The sequence below is a fragment of the Amblyomma maculatum genome, chromosome 8 (assembly GCF_055883805.1).
Source record: "Amblyomma maculatum isolate TAMU_Amacu chromosome 8, ASM5588380v1, whole genome shotgun sequence".
Lineage (NCBI taxonomy): Eukaryota > Metazoa > Arthropoda > Arachnida > Ixodida > Ixodidae > Amblyomma > Amblyomma maculatum.
This window is the reverse complement of record NC_139351.1, coordinates 86,739,827-86,760,513: the sequence shown is the minus strand read 5'-3', so window position 1 is coordinate 86,760,513 and position 20,687 is coordinate 86,739,827. Positions and strand designations below refer to the sequence as shown.

At 46.7% G+C, this 20,687-nt stretch overlaps 1 protein-coding gene across 10 annotated transcripts in view; it reads left to right on the top strand.

Annotated features, from left to right (window-relative positions):
• LOC146181709 (inaD-like protein) overlaps positions 1-20,687 on the top strand; it is a 1,346,554-nt gene that overhangs the window by 1,287,808 nt on the left and 38,059 nt on the right. For all 10 annotated transcript variants that reach the window (XM_084576720.1, XM_084576719.1, XM_084576716.1 and 7 more), the window contains 2 exons: positions 1,765-1,879; positions 16,933-17,087. In XM_084576720.1, the coding sequence (XP_084432846.1) occupies positions 16,958-17,087 (130 nt within the window). In that variant the 5' untranslated portion in view covers positions 1,765-1,879; positions 16,933-16,957. The remainder of the gene's footprint in view (positions 1-1,764; positions 1,880-16,932; positions 17,088-20,687) is intronic.

The following is a 20,687-nucleotide window of genomic DNA, read 5'->3' as shown; positions in this document are numbered from 1 at the left end:
GCATTCGTCAGTGCATCGGGTGAATACATATTTCTCTCTTGGTTTTAATTTAGCTACGGATATAAGAAAATCAGCCGTTGTGAAAGACGAGAATCTCAGATAATATATTAGCCGGTATTCAAAGAAGACATTAATACGAATAAACTTATATTAAAGAGAAATTCAGCTGTAAAAACGGCATAACAAGCCCCGCCTGAGGGCCTCTAGTTTTGTATCTGTTACGAATAATTCGAAAATGGAGAGAGAGCAGGTGAGCCCTGCTTTGCCCGCCAGGTCGTGTGTCATGTCTATAGCTTGTTGCACGGTATCCAATTCCTGACCATCGCTGAGAATAGTGGTCTACCAAGTTATGCAGTGGCAGAGTCGCCACAGAGACATTTTCATAGAGCTTGTCATGTGTATAGGCATGTATGTACTGTGGAAGCGGAGAGGCCTGGTTGTTTTGCGGGGGCGATCGCAAAAAGGCATGTTTCCGATGCTGCATAGATTAAGAACATAAGTATACACTCACTTGAATGAGGAACTTGTCATGCTGGGGGAGGAAGAATTTCTCCGACATTGGTCACCGAGATTCATTGTTGTTGCAAATGGTAAAGTGACTGCGCCTATCCTTCCATACTAGGAAGATAGGCAAGTGAGAGAAACGTTTCATTGGTGTTATGATGAAATAGCTCCACAAAGCAAAAAAGCTGTGCAGAAATGTTATCAGTGAAAGAGCATGTATATTTGTATGTATATTTGTATGTATATGTACGTGACTGAACACCTCTATAATTATTGATTTTTGTCCGCTAGGGCCCCAGACGGATACACTTGTATTCTGTAGATGTTTATGAAAAATAAAATTATATTATCCGCAAAATGCACGGGTAAGAGAAACAATGGAGGAAAATACATTAAAAAAAATCTACTGAACCTCTATACCGGACTCATGTGACAATTCCGCCGCAGAAAGGGTCAAAAAGTATATCACAGAGGAATAAGAAAAAAAAATAACTCCACTCATTTCATAGCAGTATGCATGCTGCCCATGCAGGCCTGGCTCTGTAGCCAAGAGTGACTGCAGTCACGGGCACATCCAGAAAACTGAAAGGCATGCCTTAAGCACCCTGCTCAACGCAATGTACCATGACACATCACACCTGATGAGCTAGTAACTTTTTTTCGAGACCGCACTGGCCGCAGTACATGTAGTCAGTGCCATTTTCCTCGGCGACATTGGAAATCCCAACGCTGCAAGTGTTTCTTCGAGTTCATCGATGGTGTACTCCACCACCAGCATTTCCTTCAAATCCTTCAGGAGGAGCCCGTATAAGGGCAGGTTTCTAAGTAGTGTCGTCTGTTCGCTGCTTTTCTGTTCTATTTTTGTACTTGATCAACCTCGGGTATACTGCCGTGAAGGCTCTTTCGAGCTATCATTACCATTATTTTCGAAAAACTGCTGCATCCGTGGCGTGATTCACAAAGGTTTAGCGCGCGTTGCTGATGAGAGTGGCTAGGAGTTATCCTATCCTCTGAAGTCGGTGAAAAATGTCCCTATGGCACTCCTGTTCTCTTTGAAACCGGCGGTCCCGTGACTGCATGCAATAACTATGCAGTCAGTTGAGAATCTGTCTCATTATGGTCGGTTTTGCGTTTCAGATCGACGATGTGAGATTTGTTTTGTGGTGTTTAACGTCCCAAAGCTACTAAAGCAACGAGAGACGCAGATGGGAAATGGCTGTTGCCCTCAACGGGCTCCCTTTCTTGCTCTTCTGTCTGCAGATGGCGTCTCCTCGCTCGTATCCAAACAACGTGGTCTGCAGGTGGTACAGGGCGTGACCAGAGCACCAGCGTCAGCGCAGCCTCCTTCGTCGTGCTGAGATCGCCCAGAATTATGGTACAGGTGCCGCTGTTCTCTTACCCTCTTCAGACTCCTGGGCATACTGCGGAGCTTCTCTTAAATTACTGAGACAATTTCTGCGCTGTTATGGTTTTTCAGTTGCGATGTTCTTGTTTACAGGCTTAGGCTGAGCTTTGAACCAGACGCAGACCGCTGGTTCAGTTAGGATTTTCACTGGATACCTCCATGAAGTAGGTAGGCACAACAGGTAATTCGAACTTTAACAAAAATGTACTTAGTGCTCATGACTTGAAATATAGGGCTATCAAAGCTAACAATACCAATAACCCAAACGCGGTTTTTAGATTGTCCGACGCTTTGTGCGCAGCACGACTATTAACTATATTATTTTCCTTTCTTTTGTCATGTGAGCTTGTTTTAAAGGGCTAAAGAAACATAGCAGGCATTGCTCAAGGTGAACGACAAATTTGTAGCTAAGATATTTCAATAGCGGCTGCAAGCGTTAACGCCGTTTTAAGAAAAGTTCTGTAAAAATTTCAGACTCGCACTTTCAAACACACGTTTGCAGCGTCATATAAAATCAGTTAAGAATTATTCCTCGGCCCAACTGATAAACTTTGTTACGCCACTTCGGTGTTACCAAAGAGGTTATATAAATCTTCCGAATTGCGATTTCCAATAAAGACCAATGAAAGCGGGTGGAGCCGGTGGCGGCCATCTTTCGAAGGGTATAATACTTGCGGCTATGATCAACAAGGCTCATCGAACAGCCTCAATGTGGGCTGTCGCACGCCTGCTTTGGCAAAGTGCCACAATTCAGTCATCTCGTGGTCAGACAGCTTTGTTGAGAGCTCGTGTTTTATGCGTCATGCTGCATATTTATCATCAAATTTAATGCGATTGGGTGGTGTGTTCAATATATCCGAATGCTTCTTGGAGCAGAAAACGCTTCTGCGCAGCATTGAAGTGAAATTGCATAGCGTGCATTGTACAGATCAAACTGGTTCTGAAATTACGCAACACACCGATCGATGTGCACTATTTTCTGATGCATATAATTCACTGACAGCATGCAAGTTTAAGCTGGAAGTGAATGGCGTTTGTTTTCTGCTTTACTGCCAATTATAGGCATAATCATTCAATTTATATAATGCAATTTGCACAGGAGCGCGTAAAGAGGGCGCACATGATTAAACTTCAGCTTCCGACATTTTCCAATACACTAGTGCATCTATACAAGTTGCTGTATTACTCGTGTATGAATACAACTCCTCAGAATGCTAATCAAATCAAACTGTTGATCTAATTCCTTGTATAATTTAATAAGACTCTTGTATAATTTTAGTTATGCGTAACTGATATCATGATTATTTAAGATAGCTGTTGGCTTCATAGATGGATAGGGATATAATGGAATGGCCCTGGTAGCATTTGAGACTAATTTTTTTATTCTCTGATAAACAATTTCTTCGCGTTATTTCTTCTTGCTGGTAAATAATCTGGTGACCTCTATTAGACAAACTACTCCCCCGATGAAGGTCATTTGGTAATTACGAAAGCTTCCATACGTTATTGCGTCCTGATGATAACCGATTTCAACTATACAATTTCTAGAACTGAATTACCTCAAGCTGAGACGATTCTAGAAAACGTTCAGGTTATTTTGAACGACCATGTAGGATTTAAATGAAAAAATGTTGTATTGTCGCTCTTCTTACAATAACACTTTGCTCAAATAATACTAAAATATAGATGGAATTGATAGAAAAATTTAATAATTACTATAATTTTTTTTCAGGTCTCAAACCTAAAGACCTAGAAGATTTTTTCCCCCTTTCACAGCAGCGCCATATATCAGGATTATATTCCTAGTTCAAAACTTTTAAATAATCAAGAATTTGCTGGTGAGAAAGTGAGTTTTATATAAAGATAGGGAAGACGAATTTTACTTCACAGCTCGTTGCATCTTTTTCCAGGCTTGTTTGCATAAGGAGCACAACCAGGCGTAGTTCACGAAACACGGGTTTTAATCACATTGTTTCCCCAAACAAAAATTGCTTAAATCCAGCCGCAAACTTTAACTAGGTCTAAAATGAGCAAAACTTTCAATTTGAAAGCGTTTTGGAGCAAACTGTTTCTTTGAGTGAGGTACATAAGCGTCAAAATTTTCAGACAGATGTGAAACAGTTTAGCGCCACATATGCGACGTTTGATATGGAGTGAATATCCAGCACTACGTCACTTCCTCCCCTCTCAAAACGCTGGACTCTGGCTACACTTCTTTGGCGCCATTTCGGCTCCAAAAAGTTTTGTATATAACCTCCTTAGAAGTTACCCAGTTTTGTTCTGACTTTCTTGAAGTTCAAATGTTCTCGGAAAATGAATTTTGTTATAATATTGCCACCTGGTATCCCTGATGTTCTTAGGTGGCACCTGGAAGAAAAGGACGCCGAAGTTGTCTCGCGTGCTGTGCGCGGAACTTTGCCTGCTGGTTCAGCTTCGTCCCGTCGTCTTAGTCACGTCTAGCCCATTTTTCCGTGACATATTTTGGTGTCGGCGCTAGGTTTCGATCCCAGTACATGTCTCGTACACCACCGCATACCCAGGACTCAACTCCTGTGCCAGTCGACACCCCTGTGCACCGTACTAGCCGGAGGAATTAAGGCCTGCCCCCTGAGCACGGGCCGTTGGAGTTCAACACCGTAGGCGCCCCTCGACAGGCTATGCAAGGAGCTCCAACTTACTACACCCTGCAAAATCCACGACTGCCTCAGCCCTTCCACGGCAGTCAGAGCGAAGACGTCGAAGCCTAGCTTATCCAATTTGAACGGGGCGCCTCGTTTAATCAGTGGAACGACGCCGCCAAGCTTCGAAATGTCTTCTTCAGCCTGGAAGATGGCGCTCGTACTTGGTACGAGAACCGAGAAGACGCCCTAACATCATGGCGTGAGTTCTGCCGACGAATTTGTGAGACCTATACCAGCGCGGATCGTCGAGAACGCGCAGAAAGGGCTCTACAGTCTCGTATACAGATGCCAAATGAGACTGTGACCATGTATGTGGAGGACATGACCCGGCTCTTCCGACGTTCGGACCCGGCCATGACCGAAGACAAAAAGGTGCGCCACCTTATGCACGGTATTAAAAAGCAACTGTTTGCTGGCCTCGTGCGTAATCCACCAAGGACGGTTGCCGAGTTTCTTTCGGAAGCTGTCACAATAGAGAGGATGCTCCAGCAGCGGTCTACCACTTACGACAGGCCGGTGGTCGCCGCTTCGGTTGTGGAGCCGTTTTCGGCCTTCGGGGCTACCCCGAACCTACGCGACATCATCCGCTCAGTTGTACGCGAAGAGCTCCAGAAGCTTTTCGGTGCTCCACAGCCAATGGTCGGCTCTGTAGCTAGCATTGTCCGCGAAGAGCTTCAAGCGTTGAAGCCCTCGGTAGCGTCCGCTGATCCACAACCTTTCCCCACGGAGTACCTGCGTCCAACTTATGCAGATATGGCGCGATGCCCTGCCCCTGCTTCGGCGCCATTACCGCCACCCGATCAAGGCTCACTGTACTCCGCACACACTGCGCCGTTCGTCGACAACCGACGACCACCCCAGCGGAAGGCGGACCTGTGGCGCGCCCCAAATCGCCAGCGCCTGTGCTTCCATTGCGGGGAGCCAGGTCATCTCTATAGCCAGTGCCCCTATCGACACCTTGGACTTGACGGATTTCCCATCGACATGCGTCGCCCTCCAATAGGTCAAAGACCCCGGGAGATTGAAGACTACTTAGCGCAGCAGCGCATGGCGCCAACTTCTCAGCGGCAGTCACAATCCACGTCCCCACGCCGACCATCGCCGCAGCGCGGGTCATCCTGGACGGCGCAGCGACGCTCGCCAAGTCCCCACCGGGAAAACTAAAGACAGCGACCTCCGGGGGCGAGGCCGCTTGCAATCGACGTGATGAAGACCCCCTGACAAGGAGACCTGTGAGCTATCAGGATTTTACGGCACCGACGACAGTTCCTACGCATGAACATCGACTCTCGCTGGACATACCCGTGCTTCTCGACGGCCATAAGGTTAGCGCTTTGGTGGACACTGGCGCGGATTTTTCGATTATAAGCGGGAAGCTAGCAGCGCTTCTAAAAAAGTCATGACACCATGGTCGGGCACGCAGATTCGCACCGCTGGCGGACATGTCGTAATTCCTAGTGGCCTGTGCACGACACGAGTTCAAATTCGCAGCTCCACGTTTATTGTAAGCTGCCTCGTTATACCTGACTGCTCCCGTGACGTTATCCTTGGGGTTGATTTTCTCCGGGAGTATGGAGTTATTATCGATCTCCGAAAGCGCACAGTGACATTTTCAACCGAGAAAGCTACTGATACAGACGCCAAGAATCGCCAACGCCGTGCCGCCCTTCGAATTTCCGCCGAGAGCGTTTCGATTCCGCCACGCGCCAGTGTTTTTGTGACTGTTACTTGCGACGAACTGCGTGACGGGCATGCGGTCGCGGAAGGCAACCAGTCACTTTTGCTCACCCACAGCATCTGTACAGCGCGCAGCCTCATCCACCTCCGCGATGGCCGGTCTGATCTCCTGGTGACTAACTTCACCAACGAACCCCGGAATCTTTTTCGTGCTACTGCCATCGCGTTTGCTGACTACTTAGCGGATGTTTCTGAATGTTTTACGTTTGGGGCTGTTAGCACGGTGCAGCCCCCACTTGACCGTCTTGACATCAGTCCGGATCTCTCGGACACACAGAATCGTGAGCTACGGGCCCTCCTACTAGAGTTCAGCTCTTGCTTTGCGTCCTCCTCGAAAGTACGGCAAACGCCTCTCGTGAAGCACCGCATCATTACTCCTGACGACGCCCGCCCTATCCGCCAGCAGCCGTACCGTATCTCAACGACGGAACGTGAAGCGATTCAGACACAAGTTCAGGAGATGCTTTGTGATGGTGTCATACAACCATCCAACAGCCCGTGGTCATCCCCTGTCGTGCTGGTAAAGAAAAAAGATGGGACCCTTCGCTTCTGTGTCGATTATCGAAAGCTGAATGCCATCACTGAAAAAGACGTCTACCCGCTGCCCCGTATCGACGATTCGCTCGACAAGCTTCGTCGCGCCCAGTACTTCTCCTTCATTGACTTGAAGAGTGGGTACTGGCAGATTGAGGTTGATAAGCGGGACCGCGAAAAAACAGCTGTTGTCACCCCAGATGGACTGTACGAGTTCAAAGTGCTCCCTTTTGGCCTATGTTCAGCGCCGGCAACTTTTCAGCGCATGATGGACACCGTCCTCGCCGGCCTCAAATGGCAAATCTGCTTAGTCTATCTCGACGACGTTGTCGTATTCTCTGAAACCTTTGAAGAACACCTCGAACGCCTGCGCGCAGTATTAGATGCCCTCCGGTCAGGTGACTTGACGCTCAAGCCCGAGAAGTGCCACTTTGGCTACAAAGAGTTGAAGTTTCTTGGTCACCTTGTGTGTGCCGCAGGCGTTAGGCCAGACCCCGACAAGGCTTCTGCTGTCGCCAAATTTCCCGTTCCTGCAAACAAGAGAAGTTTGAAACGCTTCCTGGGTCTCTGCACGTACTACCGCCGCTTCATCGCCGATTTTTCCGAAGTTGCCGCCCCCCTGACTCGCCTCACGCGCGATGATACAAAGTTCGTGTGGGGCGCCGAGCAACAAGAGGCTTTTGCGGAGCTGCGCAGCCGACTGCAAACAAGCCCTGCTCTTGCGCACTTTCATGAAGACGCTGACACCGAAGTCCACACCGACGCCAGCAATATCGGCCTTGGCGCTGTACTCGTACAACACCAAGCTGGCGTCGAAAAGGTAATAGCGTATGTCAGCCGCACGCTCTCCCGCGCCGAGACAAACTACTCCACTACGGAAAAGGAATGCCTTGCGGTTGTGTGGGCAACCATGAATTTTAGGCCTTACTTCTACGGCCGCCAGCTTAAAGTTGTCACCGATCATCATTCCTTGTGCTGGCTGGCTAACCTCCGCGACCCATCGGGGCGCCTAGCACGATGGAGTCTTCGCCTCCAAGAATTTGAGTACACCATTGTGTATAAATCTGGCCAGAAGCACGAAGATACTGACGCGCTGTCGCGCGCACCCGTCGGTTTAGTCGATGAGAGCACGGACGATGAGAGCGGTTTTCTTGGATTGGTGAGTGCTTCAGACATAATGCCCCGACAGCGAGCTGACCCGGACCTTCGACCTGTCATTGACCACCTGCAGGGTCGCGCTGCTGATATCCCTCGGCAATTTGCTCGGAACCTGTCTGCTTTCTGTGTCTTTAAGGGCGTTCTATACAAACAGAACTCCAGCACTGTTGACCGAGCATTCCTCCTAGTAGTGCCAGCCGACCTCCGTGCCGATATCCTTTTTGCTTGCCATGATGAGCCCACCTCTGGCCACTTGGGCTTTGCACGCACACTCGCCCGAGTTCGTCAAGCCTATTATTGGCCTAAACTCGCTGACGCCGTTCATCGCTACGTCAGAGGCTGTCGTGAGTGCCAACGTCGAAAGGCGCCACCTCTCAAGCCAGCGGGTTTGCTCCAACCTATTGCGCCTCCCCGAACACCGTTTGACCAAATCGGCATCGACCTTCTGGGCCCATTTTCGATGACATCGGTCGGTAACAAATGGATTATAGTCGCGACCGACTATCTGACACGGTGTGCTGAAACCAAGGCGGTGAAGCGTGGCACGTCATCTGAGATCGCCCAGTTTTTTTATGCAGCAGATCGTGTTGCGCCATGGCGCACCGTCCCAAGTAATCACCGATCGAGGCACGGCGTTTACGGCACAACTTATGCACGACGTATTTGAGCTGAGTCACACGAGCCATCGCAAAACCACTGCTTATCACCCACAGACGAATGGCCTCACGGAGAGACTCAATAAAACGATCGCCGACATGATTGCAATGTACATAGACTCTCAGCACAAGACCTGGGACGAGATTCTCCCGTACGTCGCATATGCCTACAACACTGTCATTCAAGAGACTACGCGTTTTACGCCATTTCGCCTGCTCTATGGACGCGACGTTCAGACGATGTTAGATGCCATGCTTCCGTGCTGCACGGATAATCCTTTCATCCCAGACGCTGAGCAGTTTGCTCAGCGCGCCGAGGAAGCACGTCAACTTGCCCGCATCCACATTCAGCAACAGCAGGGAAAGGATACGCGTCGCTACAACCTCCGTCATCGACACGTCACATACCAACCAGGAGAGCAAGTTTGGGTGTGGACACCGGTGCGCCGGCCCGGCTTGTCTGAAAAACTGATGTCGCGATACTTTGGACCTTACAAGGTTCTGCGCCGTGTTACAGAAGTGACATACGAAGCCCTTCCAACGGGTACTGTGCAGACCTCGCGTCGGCAACCGCGCTCCGAGGTGGTGCACGTTGTCCGCATGAAACCGTATTTCAAGCAGTAATGTGCTGTGTACTATGCACTCGTTTAGTTGTGTAGGGCACCGCCTCCGTTTTATATTCGTTTTCTGTACTGACTTGCATCGCCCGTCGCTCGCGCCCAGTCTGTGCTTTCGTTTTTTTTTAGGAGGGGGAGTAATGCCACCTGGTATCCCTGATGTTCTTAGGTGGCACCTGGAAGAAAAGGACGCCGAAGTTGTCTCGCGTGCTGTGCGCGGAACTTTGCCTGCTGGTTCAGCTTCGTCCCGTCGTCTTAGTCACGTCTAGCCCTGTTGTCCGTGACAATATATACTTCAATTTTTCTTTGGTCTATTCTGCAGTGTTTTATTTTGGTCTACGAAGTTACTGAATTCAGGCTGAGTAGCTGATATTGGTTATTAACATTGGTTTCTAGAAAACAAAAGCCAATTAGAAGTAGCAGATGACCTTAGAAAATAGCGAGTGGAAATGATTGTAACAGTGTAACATTAACGTCGTTTTTTTGTTTTTTTTCGGACAAAGAAGGAAAGGACACTCCAAAAACAGAGGCTGCCGTTTGATATGGGTAGTTTTTGAGCGCAACCAGACGCTCTGTCAAAGAAAACGTATCGTCTAATCTCCGGAATGTTGCCTTCAATGTGGCTTTGCATCGGAATTTAGCGTGGAATTCGCAGTCGCACCGTTTCAGGCCTCAGTTACAACGGCGGCAGGTCGATATGTTTGCGATGGTTTCTTCGTCCGCATAAGGCGATCGGCGCACGTGACGGTGCCAGTCGGAGAGGCGTAATTCCGTGTCCTCAACGGTAGGTTACGCAACTTCTTTCTCCTCACTGGTTGCCTCTCGACGGGTTAAACGGCGATGTTTATCGAGAGGTGTCTCTGAACGCAACCTAAAGGTTACACACACTCACTAAAGGCAGGAAATGATTACGGTGAAAATAATTAGTGTTACCGTTGTCATGCTGTTACCTCGTGGCTCTGTTCAGGGCTGGTTTTGTGGCTATTAAGAATTAAAAACATCACATGATGCAACCTAAAGGGGACACCCTCCCAGGAAAGATATTGGTAGCTTATTTTACTGTTGCAATTTAAAAAATAGAATAAGAAAAATGTTGCACATACATGATTCGAACATACGTTTTAATCGCCAAGTGCGCAGGTAAGTAGTAATCGTCCATCGCGCCACTGAGGCATTTTTTTTTCTTTATTGCACGGAAAAACTTCCGTAAAAAGGAACAACTCCACTTACTTAAACATGTCCATGTCTAAAGTTACCGGGCTGCTTAATACGAGCCCGTCATATCCTCAACCCGACAATGCATAATCATCAGAACATCAAAAGTCTGGGAGACATACACATGCGTCTAGATACGGCATCCAGCTTGGAGGTTCTTCACGTGCAGCATATACACTTCTCACCAAAGCACACTGCTCCCGAAACACGGATTTCGACGATCTTGGTGGCTCTGCATGCCTGTCGATCATACGGCTTTTCCAAAGGCTGAACAGACCCATCAACACAAATAGATCGTAAGGCACGACAGAGTTTTTGTCAGGAGGCAAAAATCTAATTGTATAAGGCGTAATTTCAATGTCCTTTTTAAGAGTTCTTTGTAGTATGTCCCAAAAGAACATAGCATCACGGCACAGAATAAAGCAATGATCAATTGTCTCAGGCACGTTACAGAGACGACAATTTACCGACCAGGGCACAAACATCTCCTTATTGTGAAGAAATGTCTTGACAGGCAACGTCGCTGTATGTAATTTGAAAAAGAACGTTTTTGCAGCTGCCTGAATGCACATTTGCCTAACATGCTTTAGAACAGTGGTGTCCAAAAACCCCAGATAAGGCTGCCGATACAACGGTGTAGGGAACAAAGACTCAGTGAGAGCCTGGGTCATCTGCTTTCTCGAGAGGCTATACAGGTAATCTACAGAGAAACGCACAGTGAGAAAATTGAAAGTGTCAGCAACCTCCTTAAGGAATCCCCATAAACGCCCCTCACGAGCCTGCCCAGTTGGTGCGAATAAGTAAGGCAAATGTGGACTAAGGCGCCTAATTAGCACAGTTACAAGAAACGGATGGTTTGCCGATTTGAAAAAGAAAAAACGGGAGACAAGCTGATGCACAAACAAGTGAACAAGGCCCACTCCACCAGACTCTAAGGGAAGAAACAAGTTGTCACGCCGCATGGGCTCCCATTGAGAGCGCCACACAAATGTTGCAAATATTCTGTGTATAACTTGTACTTTGCTCCTCGCACAATGCAGGACTTGAAGGACATACGCAAGCTTTGCAAACAAAAATATGTTACAGACCTGTGCCCTAGCAAACACTGAGAGTTCCCTACCCATCCAAGCCTGCGTTTGTCGCCGCATAGGTACGATTTGTGAATCCCAGTAGGCTGCGCTGTTACGAACTTGGTGCAGCGGAACCCCTAGGTACTGAAGAGGACTACAGTCCCAGCATATGCCTCCAAACTGGCTTGGTCTAGTGCCCCAGTGTCCCAACCAAAAACCTTTGGATTTATCTAAATTAAGGGCCGCGCCTGATACATCGCAGAACTGTTCAGTCAAGTGTAAAGCCTCAAGTACACTCTTTTTGTCAGAACAAAAGAGGGCGAAATCGTCCGCGTAAGCTAAAATCTTAACTTCACATTGAGCCAGAGAGAAACCATGGATGGCTGCACTGTTAATTATACTGAGACAGAGGGGTTCCAGATATAAGCCAAACAATAGTGGAGACAGTGGACATCCTTGACGAACAGATGATTCCAGTGGTATTGGTTTCGTTAGCTCCTGATTAACAATTAGTCTTGTATACGAGTTCATATAGCACAGCCTTATGCCTTTGAGCAAAACGTCACCAATGTTTGCATTCTCCAAGACCGCGAACAAGAAATTGTGCCGAACTTTATCAAACGCCTTCGCCAGGTCAATTTGAATCAGAGCTACTTGGCCTGTCTCATCTGATACTGTCTCGATTACTGAACGTGCAATATGGATGTGTGTTTGAATACTGCGCCCTCTGATACCACATACCTGATGCGAACCTATCAAGTCCATGATAACTAGCTGCAAACGAGAACAAAGGACCTTGGCAAAAATTTTGTAATCAACATTACAGAGGGAAATTGGACGATATCCTTCAACAGTTTTCAACCGATTAGTATCTTTGCTTTTGGGTATTAATATTGTATGGCCTGAATAGAAAGTCGGAGGCAGGAAACCAACATCATAAGATGCTTGGAATACTTCCATCAAAACAGGCGTTAGGCAAGGCGAAAATGTTTTATAAAATTCGCTAGTAATACCATCTGGGCCAGGAGATTTCTGGTTCTGAAGGTCTGAGATGGCTGATTTAATTTCTTCCAAAGTGATGGGTCCCTCTACTACAGCACATTTCTCATCGTCTAGTCGAGGAAAGTTCTCAAGTAAGGAATTATAATCGAAACCTTGATTTGGATCTTTACAACTGCCGAACAGCTTTCGATAATAATCATAGAAAGCAGCAAGAATACTAGGAGCATCACTATATGTGCAACCACCATACTGAATTTCCAATATTTCCTTCGTAAGAGCATTCTCTCTTTCATCACTGAGGGCCCGACGTGAAGGTTGCTCGTCAAGAAACCTTCGAGTCCTAGATCTTATTAGGGCCCCCTTGTATCTTTCCGTCGCAATTTGTTGAAGCTCTGCCTTTACGTTATTAATTTCTTCAACATAGGCACCCGGGCTAACCCTCTCTAGCTCATGTAGCTCAGTTAGAGTGCGCCCAAGCTCACGAAGGTGGTGTCTCTTTAGGAACGCGATTCTTGCAGAGGCTTCAATTGCTAAGTTTTTGGTTTCCTGTTTGAACAAGTCCCATTTTTGAAAAACTGACAGATCATGGCGTGACCATATGTCTTTCAAACAAGTAGGTACAGCACGCTTAAAGATTTCATCTGAGAGCAGACAGTTATTCATTTTCCACAGTTCCCACCGAGGGTGAAGTATCTGCCGACTGTACCTCCCTACCTGAAGAGACACCATACAATGGTCACTGAAGAAGATGGGCCGCACCCAGTAACCAAACAAATTTGCTAACATGTCTGCAGAAACATAAATTCTGTCAAGGCGGGCATTAGAGGAGAACTGAAAATGAGTGAAATGAATACTGTCGCCTTTCTCCTGCCCCACATCCACAAGGTTATATTCACAAGCCAAATCGTTAAGTAATGCAGCACTAGGATCATATCTCTTACATAATGCTGATCGGTCCTCATCCCTACAAACACAATTAAAATCTCCCAACAACATAATTTTGCGATCTGTGCACAAATGATTAACTAATGAAAGAAAAAAAATGCCTTCTGTCTCGCTGTTTTACAGGGGCGTAAACACAAATAATTAGCCACTGCACACCTGAGATTGTGAGGTCACAGCATATAAGTCGTCCCTCGCCATCTATGCAATAAGACATGGCTGTCATCTCGAGTGTTTTGGCCAGGAATAGCATACACCCTCCGGACAAGCCTCTAGCGTGGCTAACAATAATGTTATATTCCGGCAAAAACGGCTCAAGAGCAGCTTCCGTCTCTTCATCGGAGGACAACTTTGTTTCCTGAATTGCTGCTACAGACACACTCCATTTCTTTATCAGATGTCTTAACTGCTGCTGTCTCCGACGATTACGCATACCCCTGACGTTAAGGGTAGCGACTTGATATGCTGCGACTCTAGCCATTTTTGGTACTAGTCCTTTTAAACATCATCCCCTGGAATGGGGTGGCCCGCCTGCAAATTGGCGGCCTTTCGGGCAGACATCGCCCTCCTCTTTAAAGTCACCCTTCCTGTGGCCTCTACACAGTGTGCCTTCTGGCCAGCACCATCGATACACACCTCATCATCTGCGGGACGCTTCAAAGGCACTGTGTTGTCCATGTCCTCCTCTGAGACACTCAAGGCTTCGGCCCACGAACCTGATTGGAGCACATCGCTCGCAGCCACACTGACAGCCGACAGAGAACCGGACGCACCAGAGATCGGCGCCACAGACGGCTCGCTGTTACCCTCCAACGACGAAGGAGAATCAATGACGAAGGAGGATAGGCGAGCATCCACTGGCAGTATCTTCCCCATTGATTCCACAGGAGGCATATCCAGACGTCCTTCAATGACAGGTGGTTCTTGGGCAGCAAGCGCAGCACTCTGAGTGGCACTCACAGGCGGGCCCGGGTCCGGCGGTTTTGGCTCTGGAGACGCTGGTTCTTGATGGCCAGTCACTGCAGATTCTTCTGAGTTGGTGTGAAGTGCAGAAGGCTTCTGGTCCCCATCAATTTGATGTTCACGACCTAACTCACCAGTTACATCAACAACCTCTGACACATCCATGATATGTTCGGACGCCACGTCATCTTCTCGTGACCACTGGCCTTGACGCAGTCTATCGGCATAACTTAATACACAGTTCTCCACAGTATGGCCAAAGCGCCGGCACTGGGTGCATCGGGGCGTTCGGCACTGACGCCGTACATGACCTACCCGGCTGCATCGAAGACACAGTGGAGGTCTCCCTGAGATAAGCACTAATGCCTGCACCCCATAAACATTAAGAGTGTGAGGAATTGTACTTGCTGACACTCCGTCCTTGAGCGTGAGGGAGATTTCACGGTTCGCCGTTTCCATGTGCTCCATCCCTGGGCACCGCCACTTTTCACGCTCCACAGATTGAATCGTTCCATAAGGCTCGAAAGCTTCCACAATCCTCCGGTGCTCCATATAGCGTGGAAGCCAAAGCAGCTTAACCTTGACATTCTTCGTATCCGGGTCGAACACCATGCACCGAAGTCCTTTCACAGGGAACTCTGCTTTGTTAATTAGCTTCTGCTTTGAAGAACTACTCTCGCAGGTAACCATCCACACGTGGCTCATTTGGTATTGACCAATGCACAAAATTTCCCGGAGGTCCAAAATCTGTGCAAGTGCGTCTCGAAAGTCAGGTGCTCGGTACGGGCGACCCTTAAGGTCGGCATGCAGGAAAACGGTATTAAGGACAACATTACCGGTGGGCAGGCGTGGAAGGACAACTTTGTACGTTTCGGTAGTGTCCTGAGGAGTCGAAAGACCTCGGCCAACGGCCGATGCGCTGTTTCCAGCAAGCAACATTTCCAGGCTCAGCCGCCCAGAACGCCCTTCTTCTTCCTCGCGCCACTGAGGCAACGAGAACGGCAAGCTTTAAATGCACTCCCAGATGACGCTGCTCATGGGACCCTACCTGTTCCTGAAGCTCTGGGCTTTAGAGATAACAGTGGCCGGGTGAATAAACCGGCGGTGGATACTAGCAAAAAACTGCTGGAAGATTGGTGGCTTAAAAGCAGAGAAGTGACATAATGTTAGTAATGTAGGAGCAAAATTTAATAAATAGAATGATGGTTTAGTTAACCATTCTAAATCAATAATTAAGATATATGGAGAAAAATGAGCATGATAGCTACTGCTACCACCCCGTTTCAAAGGGGACGCTCCTATATTCCATCCATCCATCCATTCATACCGTTGAGAGAACGGAGTAATGCGTCGGAGAGAGCGCAGCGAGCTCACTGCAATCATCGCCAACATATCAGCCACTGGAACTGGGCCATCGAGACACGGCCGCAGCTGATTTCGTTTGCTCAAACCAGTATTGAGAGCGCTACAGTCGTGGAACGCGAATACGGTACTCACGCGATAGCTTTTGTATTTCGCGGGCTTTCTTTGAGGCTTCGAAGAAAAGAAGATACACATTGGGCTGTTTTTGTCGGAAATGAATAGAATGGGGGCTGCCAAAAACTCCCTTCAACTTTGCATATCACATTGTATGTCCGGTCGAAATATTTGGTATCTTAGAAAACATTTAATAATTACTTATTAATTCCAAAACAATACATTGACTTTGGCGCGCAAGATGGCTGGCACCTGTATACAAGTGATTTCTCTGGCCTGCCTCAATGGTTGTATTTTTTAACCCTTGGGTAAAGTTAGGTGGACCACCCTGTATATGGTATGATTGGAGTTAAACATGTAGAAGCGACTTGGACTGAGAAGGACGCAAGAGTGGAGGCATGTGGATACATTTAGACCACGTGTGCTTTTAATCGTGTGCTGAAAGTGCACAGTACATGGGCGCAGATATCTGGGCAGGTTGATACGAATGCATAGCTTACATGCGATTGTTTTGTCCTTATATTCTCTCTGTGTCCGCTTTTGTGCTCTCGTGTTAGCTATGTACATAAATTGACAGCGTTTTATATTTATCAAAACGCAGCTTCTGCGGCCGGGAATCAAACACAGCGTCTGTGTTTGGTCTTACATGAGAAGTTATTTAGCTGCGAGAACACGCGATGCGGAAAGAGAAGCGGAGAATTCTGTTGCATGCTCATTTTGTTTTCCATGCGTAACTTTTTGTAATTGCTATTCAGAAAATATTTGTTACCGCCTATTGCCGCCTATCGAAGGCAAATGAGCTATTCCTGTGTTTAGGGCTTCACCTTTCACTTTCATTCCTACCACCGGAAGAAAATAGGTAGCTACGGAAACGACAATTATCGAACACCCCTTGAAAGGGTTCAGAAAGCACGCTGTCGAGTCTAGACGTTGTACTTTCACCTAAATAGCGTTGTTTCCGCGCATGCCCAGCATTGTGCTCTTGGTGCGGCCCAGCATGACGAACAAGGAGAACTACAAGATCGCCGACGCTGACGCCCTGTTCGACGCCGTCCAGCTGTACATTGACTCGACGCCCCCCTGCGACCAGAACAGGCTCTCGCCGCGGCACGCGGTCTTGCCCAGGGGTGAGTGACGTGTCACACTATCTGATCGTGTGTCTTTTTAAACAGGGCGCTGTCGATTTGCAGTGACGACGTGATGCAAACCCACCCGCAACCCCAACCTCGGAATTCCTTCTCGCTGACTTAGTACTAGCAATTTTCTCGCAATACGTAACATAATATAGTACGGTTTAACTCTTATAGCGGCCTCATATGAGGAATATTTCTGCGAATGGAGCCAGAGCTCGGAGCGCATTCAACGAAAGTTATGTGGCATGAGGAATATATCTGCTCTAATATGCTTCACACGTTTGCAAAAAGTAATTTAGACATATAGTAATGTGTAACCTACTTGCTTCAAACGCAAATCTAATCTGTCATTGTTGACAACAAATACTTTAAAAGAAACCAGATTTTTGTTTCTTTGCTGCTTCTAGGTAAGCAACGCTGGTTCGCCTTGTTGGCCACGTGTTTATTAATCTAAATTTGAAGCAATCAAATTAAACTCGAATCGCATGTGTCCTGCCATACAGACATCGCACAACCTAACGATGTGATAAAATATAAGGCGCGAAGAAATTCATCTCCGCTGACGCAGGAATACTTTCAGCGATACCCACTTCAGACAAGGTTGACGCGTCAAATTTAAGTGTCTTAAGGCACGTCAGTAATGAACTGAAATTGGCATTCACCGCTGCAAGTGATTGTTTTCGTCATCTATAACGCGTATTTAGGTGCACTCCATGCGCGCGTAATTTGATTCCCAAGAAAGCATCGCACAACCGGAAATGGAATACGCGGCAGAAACATTCTAGTCAATGAACTTGAGCCGCAAGGAAGACCTTGGCCGATGAGGCTTGTCGATATCAAATTTATTAACGTTTGGTATAAAAGTTTTATTATTTTTCACGCGTTACATTTTTAAATAACAATTTCAACACGAGTGTGGAGTGTGTTCAGCTCAGCGCCATGCGTACTTGCCGATGGCTGCGCAATGAAGTATTACTCTGCAGTTACGTGACAAATATTTTGGGTAACGTGACACCCAATGCGAAAGCTTTTTTTTTTTTTCTTATTACGTGATAGCGTACACTGCTTATTCGGTTGCAAAGGCGTCTCCGTCAACGAACTAAGAATCGAGAAAAACTTGTCGGAAAGAATATACACGAGATTCCGAGTAGTGCCTGCCACTCGTTCTCTTTTCAGCGTTCAGGGCGGGTCATACAATCTACTTATAAAACTGGAGGAAAGTTAACGATAAGGAGTCGAACCTAGTACATATGTACTTGATATTTTATACCTTTCAAGTATGCGTGTTCACAAATAGCTATGAAAGTCATTTCGCCTTCACTTTCCGTCAAAACCTAACCAACTAGAGGCATTTACCACTTCGCCAAATTCTGTGCGAGACTCACAATTTGAAAAATTCAGCGAATGGATGTTGCGGTGTTCCAGGCACTATCGCATCTGATGCGAAGATGAAGTGTTCTCCTATTTTTTAATGCTCAGTAAATGAAAATGGTACCACTTGTAGGTTGATAGATTATCTCCATATCTGCGTCTAGTTACAAGAAACTTCGATTGTTTCTTTATTTCAATATCCCGCGTAAATTACAAACAATAGATATTTGTGCAGCTTTTCGACATGGCAATAGGCATGACGAAGCATTGCAGAATGAGTTCTCTCAAATATAAGGTTTCGCTTTGCATTTCAAAAATACATAACTCCACTCCTTCAGCAGGCACCATTTAGTGACAGTTTTGTATCTCGTGCATTGTTTCTTTTCTGTGGGTCTGCGCGAATATCTAAAACGTTCAAGAGTTAGAAATAATTGTACGATGAATTGTGCACAATAACCGCGTTTGGAAATAAATAGGAAGTTGAGCAAAACAGGAACGAAAGTAATAAAACGTTCACTAAGGGGCTCTGGCGCCAAAGTATTTTATTCTTACTATTACTACATAGGAGTGAAAAACATTGAAGGCCTATCTACGCGCACAAGCTTAATGCGGGAACATTGTTAATTCACACACTAGATGCTTAAAAGTCTGTCGACGGTTGAATCACTACCTCTCGTAACCACAGCGAGCGTATTAGACGATTTTTTTTTAAGTAATTCACAAATCCTTACTGGCTCTGATGTTCTTTGTATCTATGCTTCAGTGGTAAAAGAGATTATGCTTTAAATTATACGTTTTCGCTTCTCTACGCGCATGAAATCTGTCGAAAACTGGTCTTTGTGAAAACGGCAGCCAATAAGCTTTTCGCACTTCGCATCCATACGGAGAACAAGATTTCTTTTATCAGGAATGGTATTTTATTGTATATATCTGCTTCATCATTTTCTTTTTTTAGGAAGCCGCTACATGAAAAAAAATATATATATATATACTGCTTAGCAAAGTTTGCTATCACAGGATAAAAAGTTCTTTAATACTTTTTGCGAGTGATTGGAGCGATGGATGACATCGCATCAACTGCGAGGTGTTTACTTAAGGCTTGGTGACAGTATGCGGAAATAAATCACAAGTGTACACGGCGATCATCGTAACCTGGAGGTAGGTCCAGACAATCTAGCCGACAAACTAGGAAAGGAAATTGCCGATTCATAAGTTGGCCGGTTGCTGATAAGCTTACTTTTACCACAGCCCAGTTATCCCTAACCATTTAAGTGAGTTTCGCGCAAGCAGGGATAGCGCATAAGATAACTATAACCCGAGTTATTCTTGTTGTAATCACCATAGCCGCTACTGACATAAGGTTATCTTGCGCAGGGAGCGGCATATATCTTGATCTGCTGGGGACATGTTCAGCGCCAAGATTGAAACTTCTTTACTTTGTAAACTGGCTTCTCCTTTATAAGTGTCATTATGCGGCAAACCACGCTTTACAGGCCACACACAAAAAAATTGTTAGTACGTTAGAAATGGAAGCTGACGGTTCAAACTCTAGAAAAAAGTAACTAGCCGTACGGTTTGCGTTCTTTCTAGTAGCATCTGTCTTTTATAACGCACCGCTGCGCGTCTTTGAAGACCGGCACTCAGGATTCAATGATGCGCTCCCTCTGCGATTTCCGCCACGCCTCGTAATATCGTTACGACGGACAAGAGACGAGAACTCTTGCCGATCGGAGCGTCTCGGTGTAGCCACTCTCCTACCAGAAACGACCTGGGCGTTTCACTGATCACCGAAGTACACGCCATTGTGAGCGGCCATCATTCGCAGAAGCGGGCCGCCCCTTGTGCTGAGCTGAGCTATGAGCGGAAAGCACGCAACCGGCTGAGAGGCGCACTTATCTGCACACAAACTACTTCTCTCTCTTCTATTCCCACTGTCTGCCTTCCTCGAGATACAGTTTGGAACGCCGGAAGAAAAAATGGGTTTTTATATTTTTGCACGAACTTGGTGGCGTACCGTTATTTGTGCTAATGTTTTCGATAAATCTGAAGCAAATAAGTTTGCGCAATATGGCGCAATGTTAAAAGACCGTGCACACTCCGCGCGCGGTCTTCTGTTTGCTGGAGTGTATTTGAACGAAGCAACAAGGTTACTAGTAAACATCATTGTTTGCCTGTGACAGAGCTTGGAGTTCGAAGTTTCACATAAAAGGAAATAACGTTTTG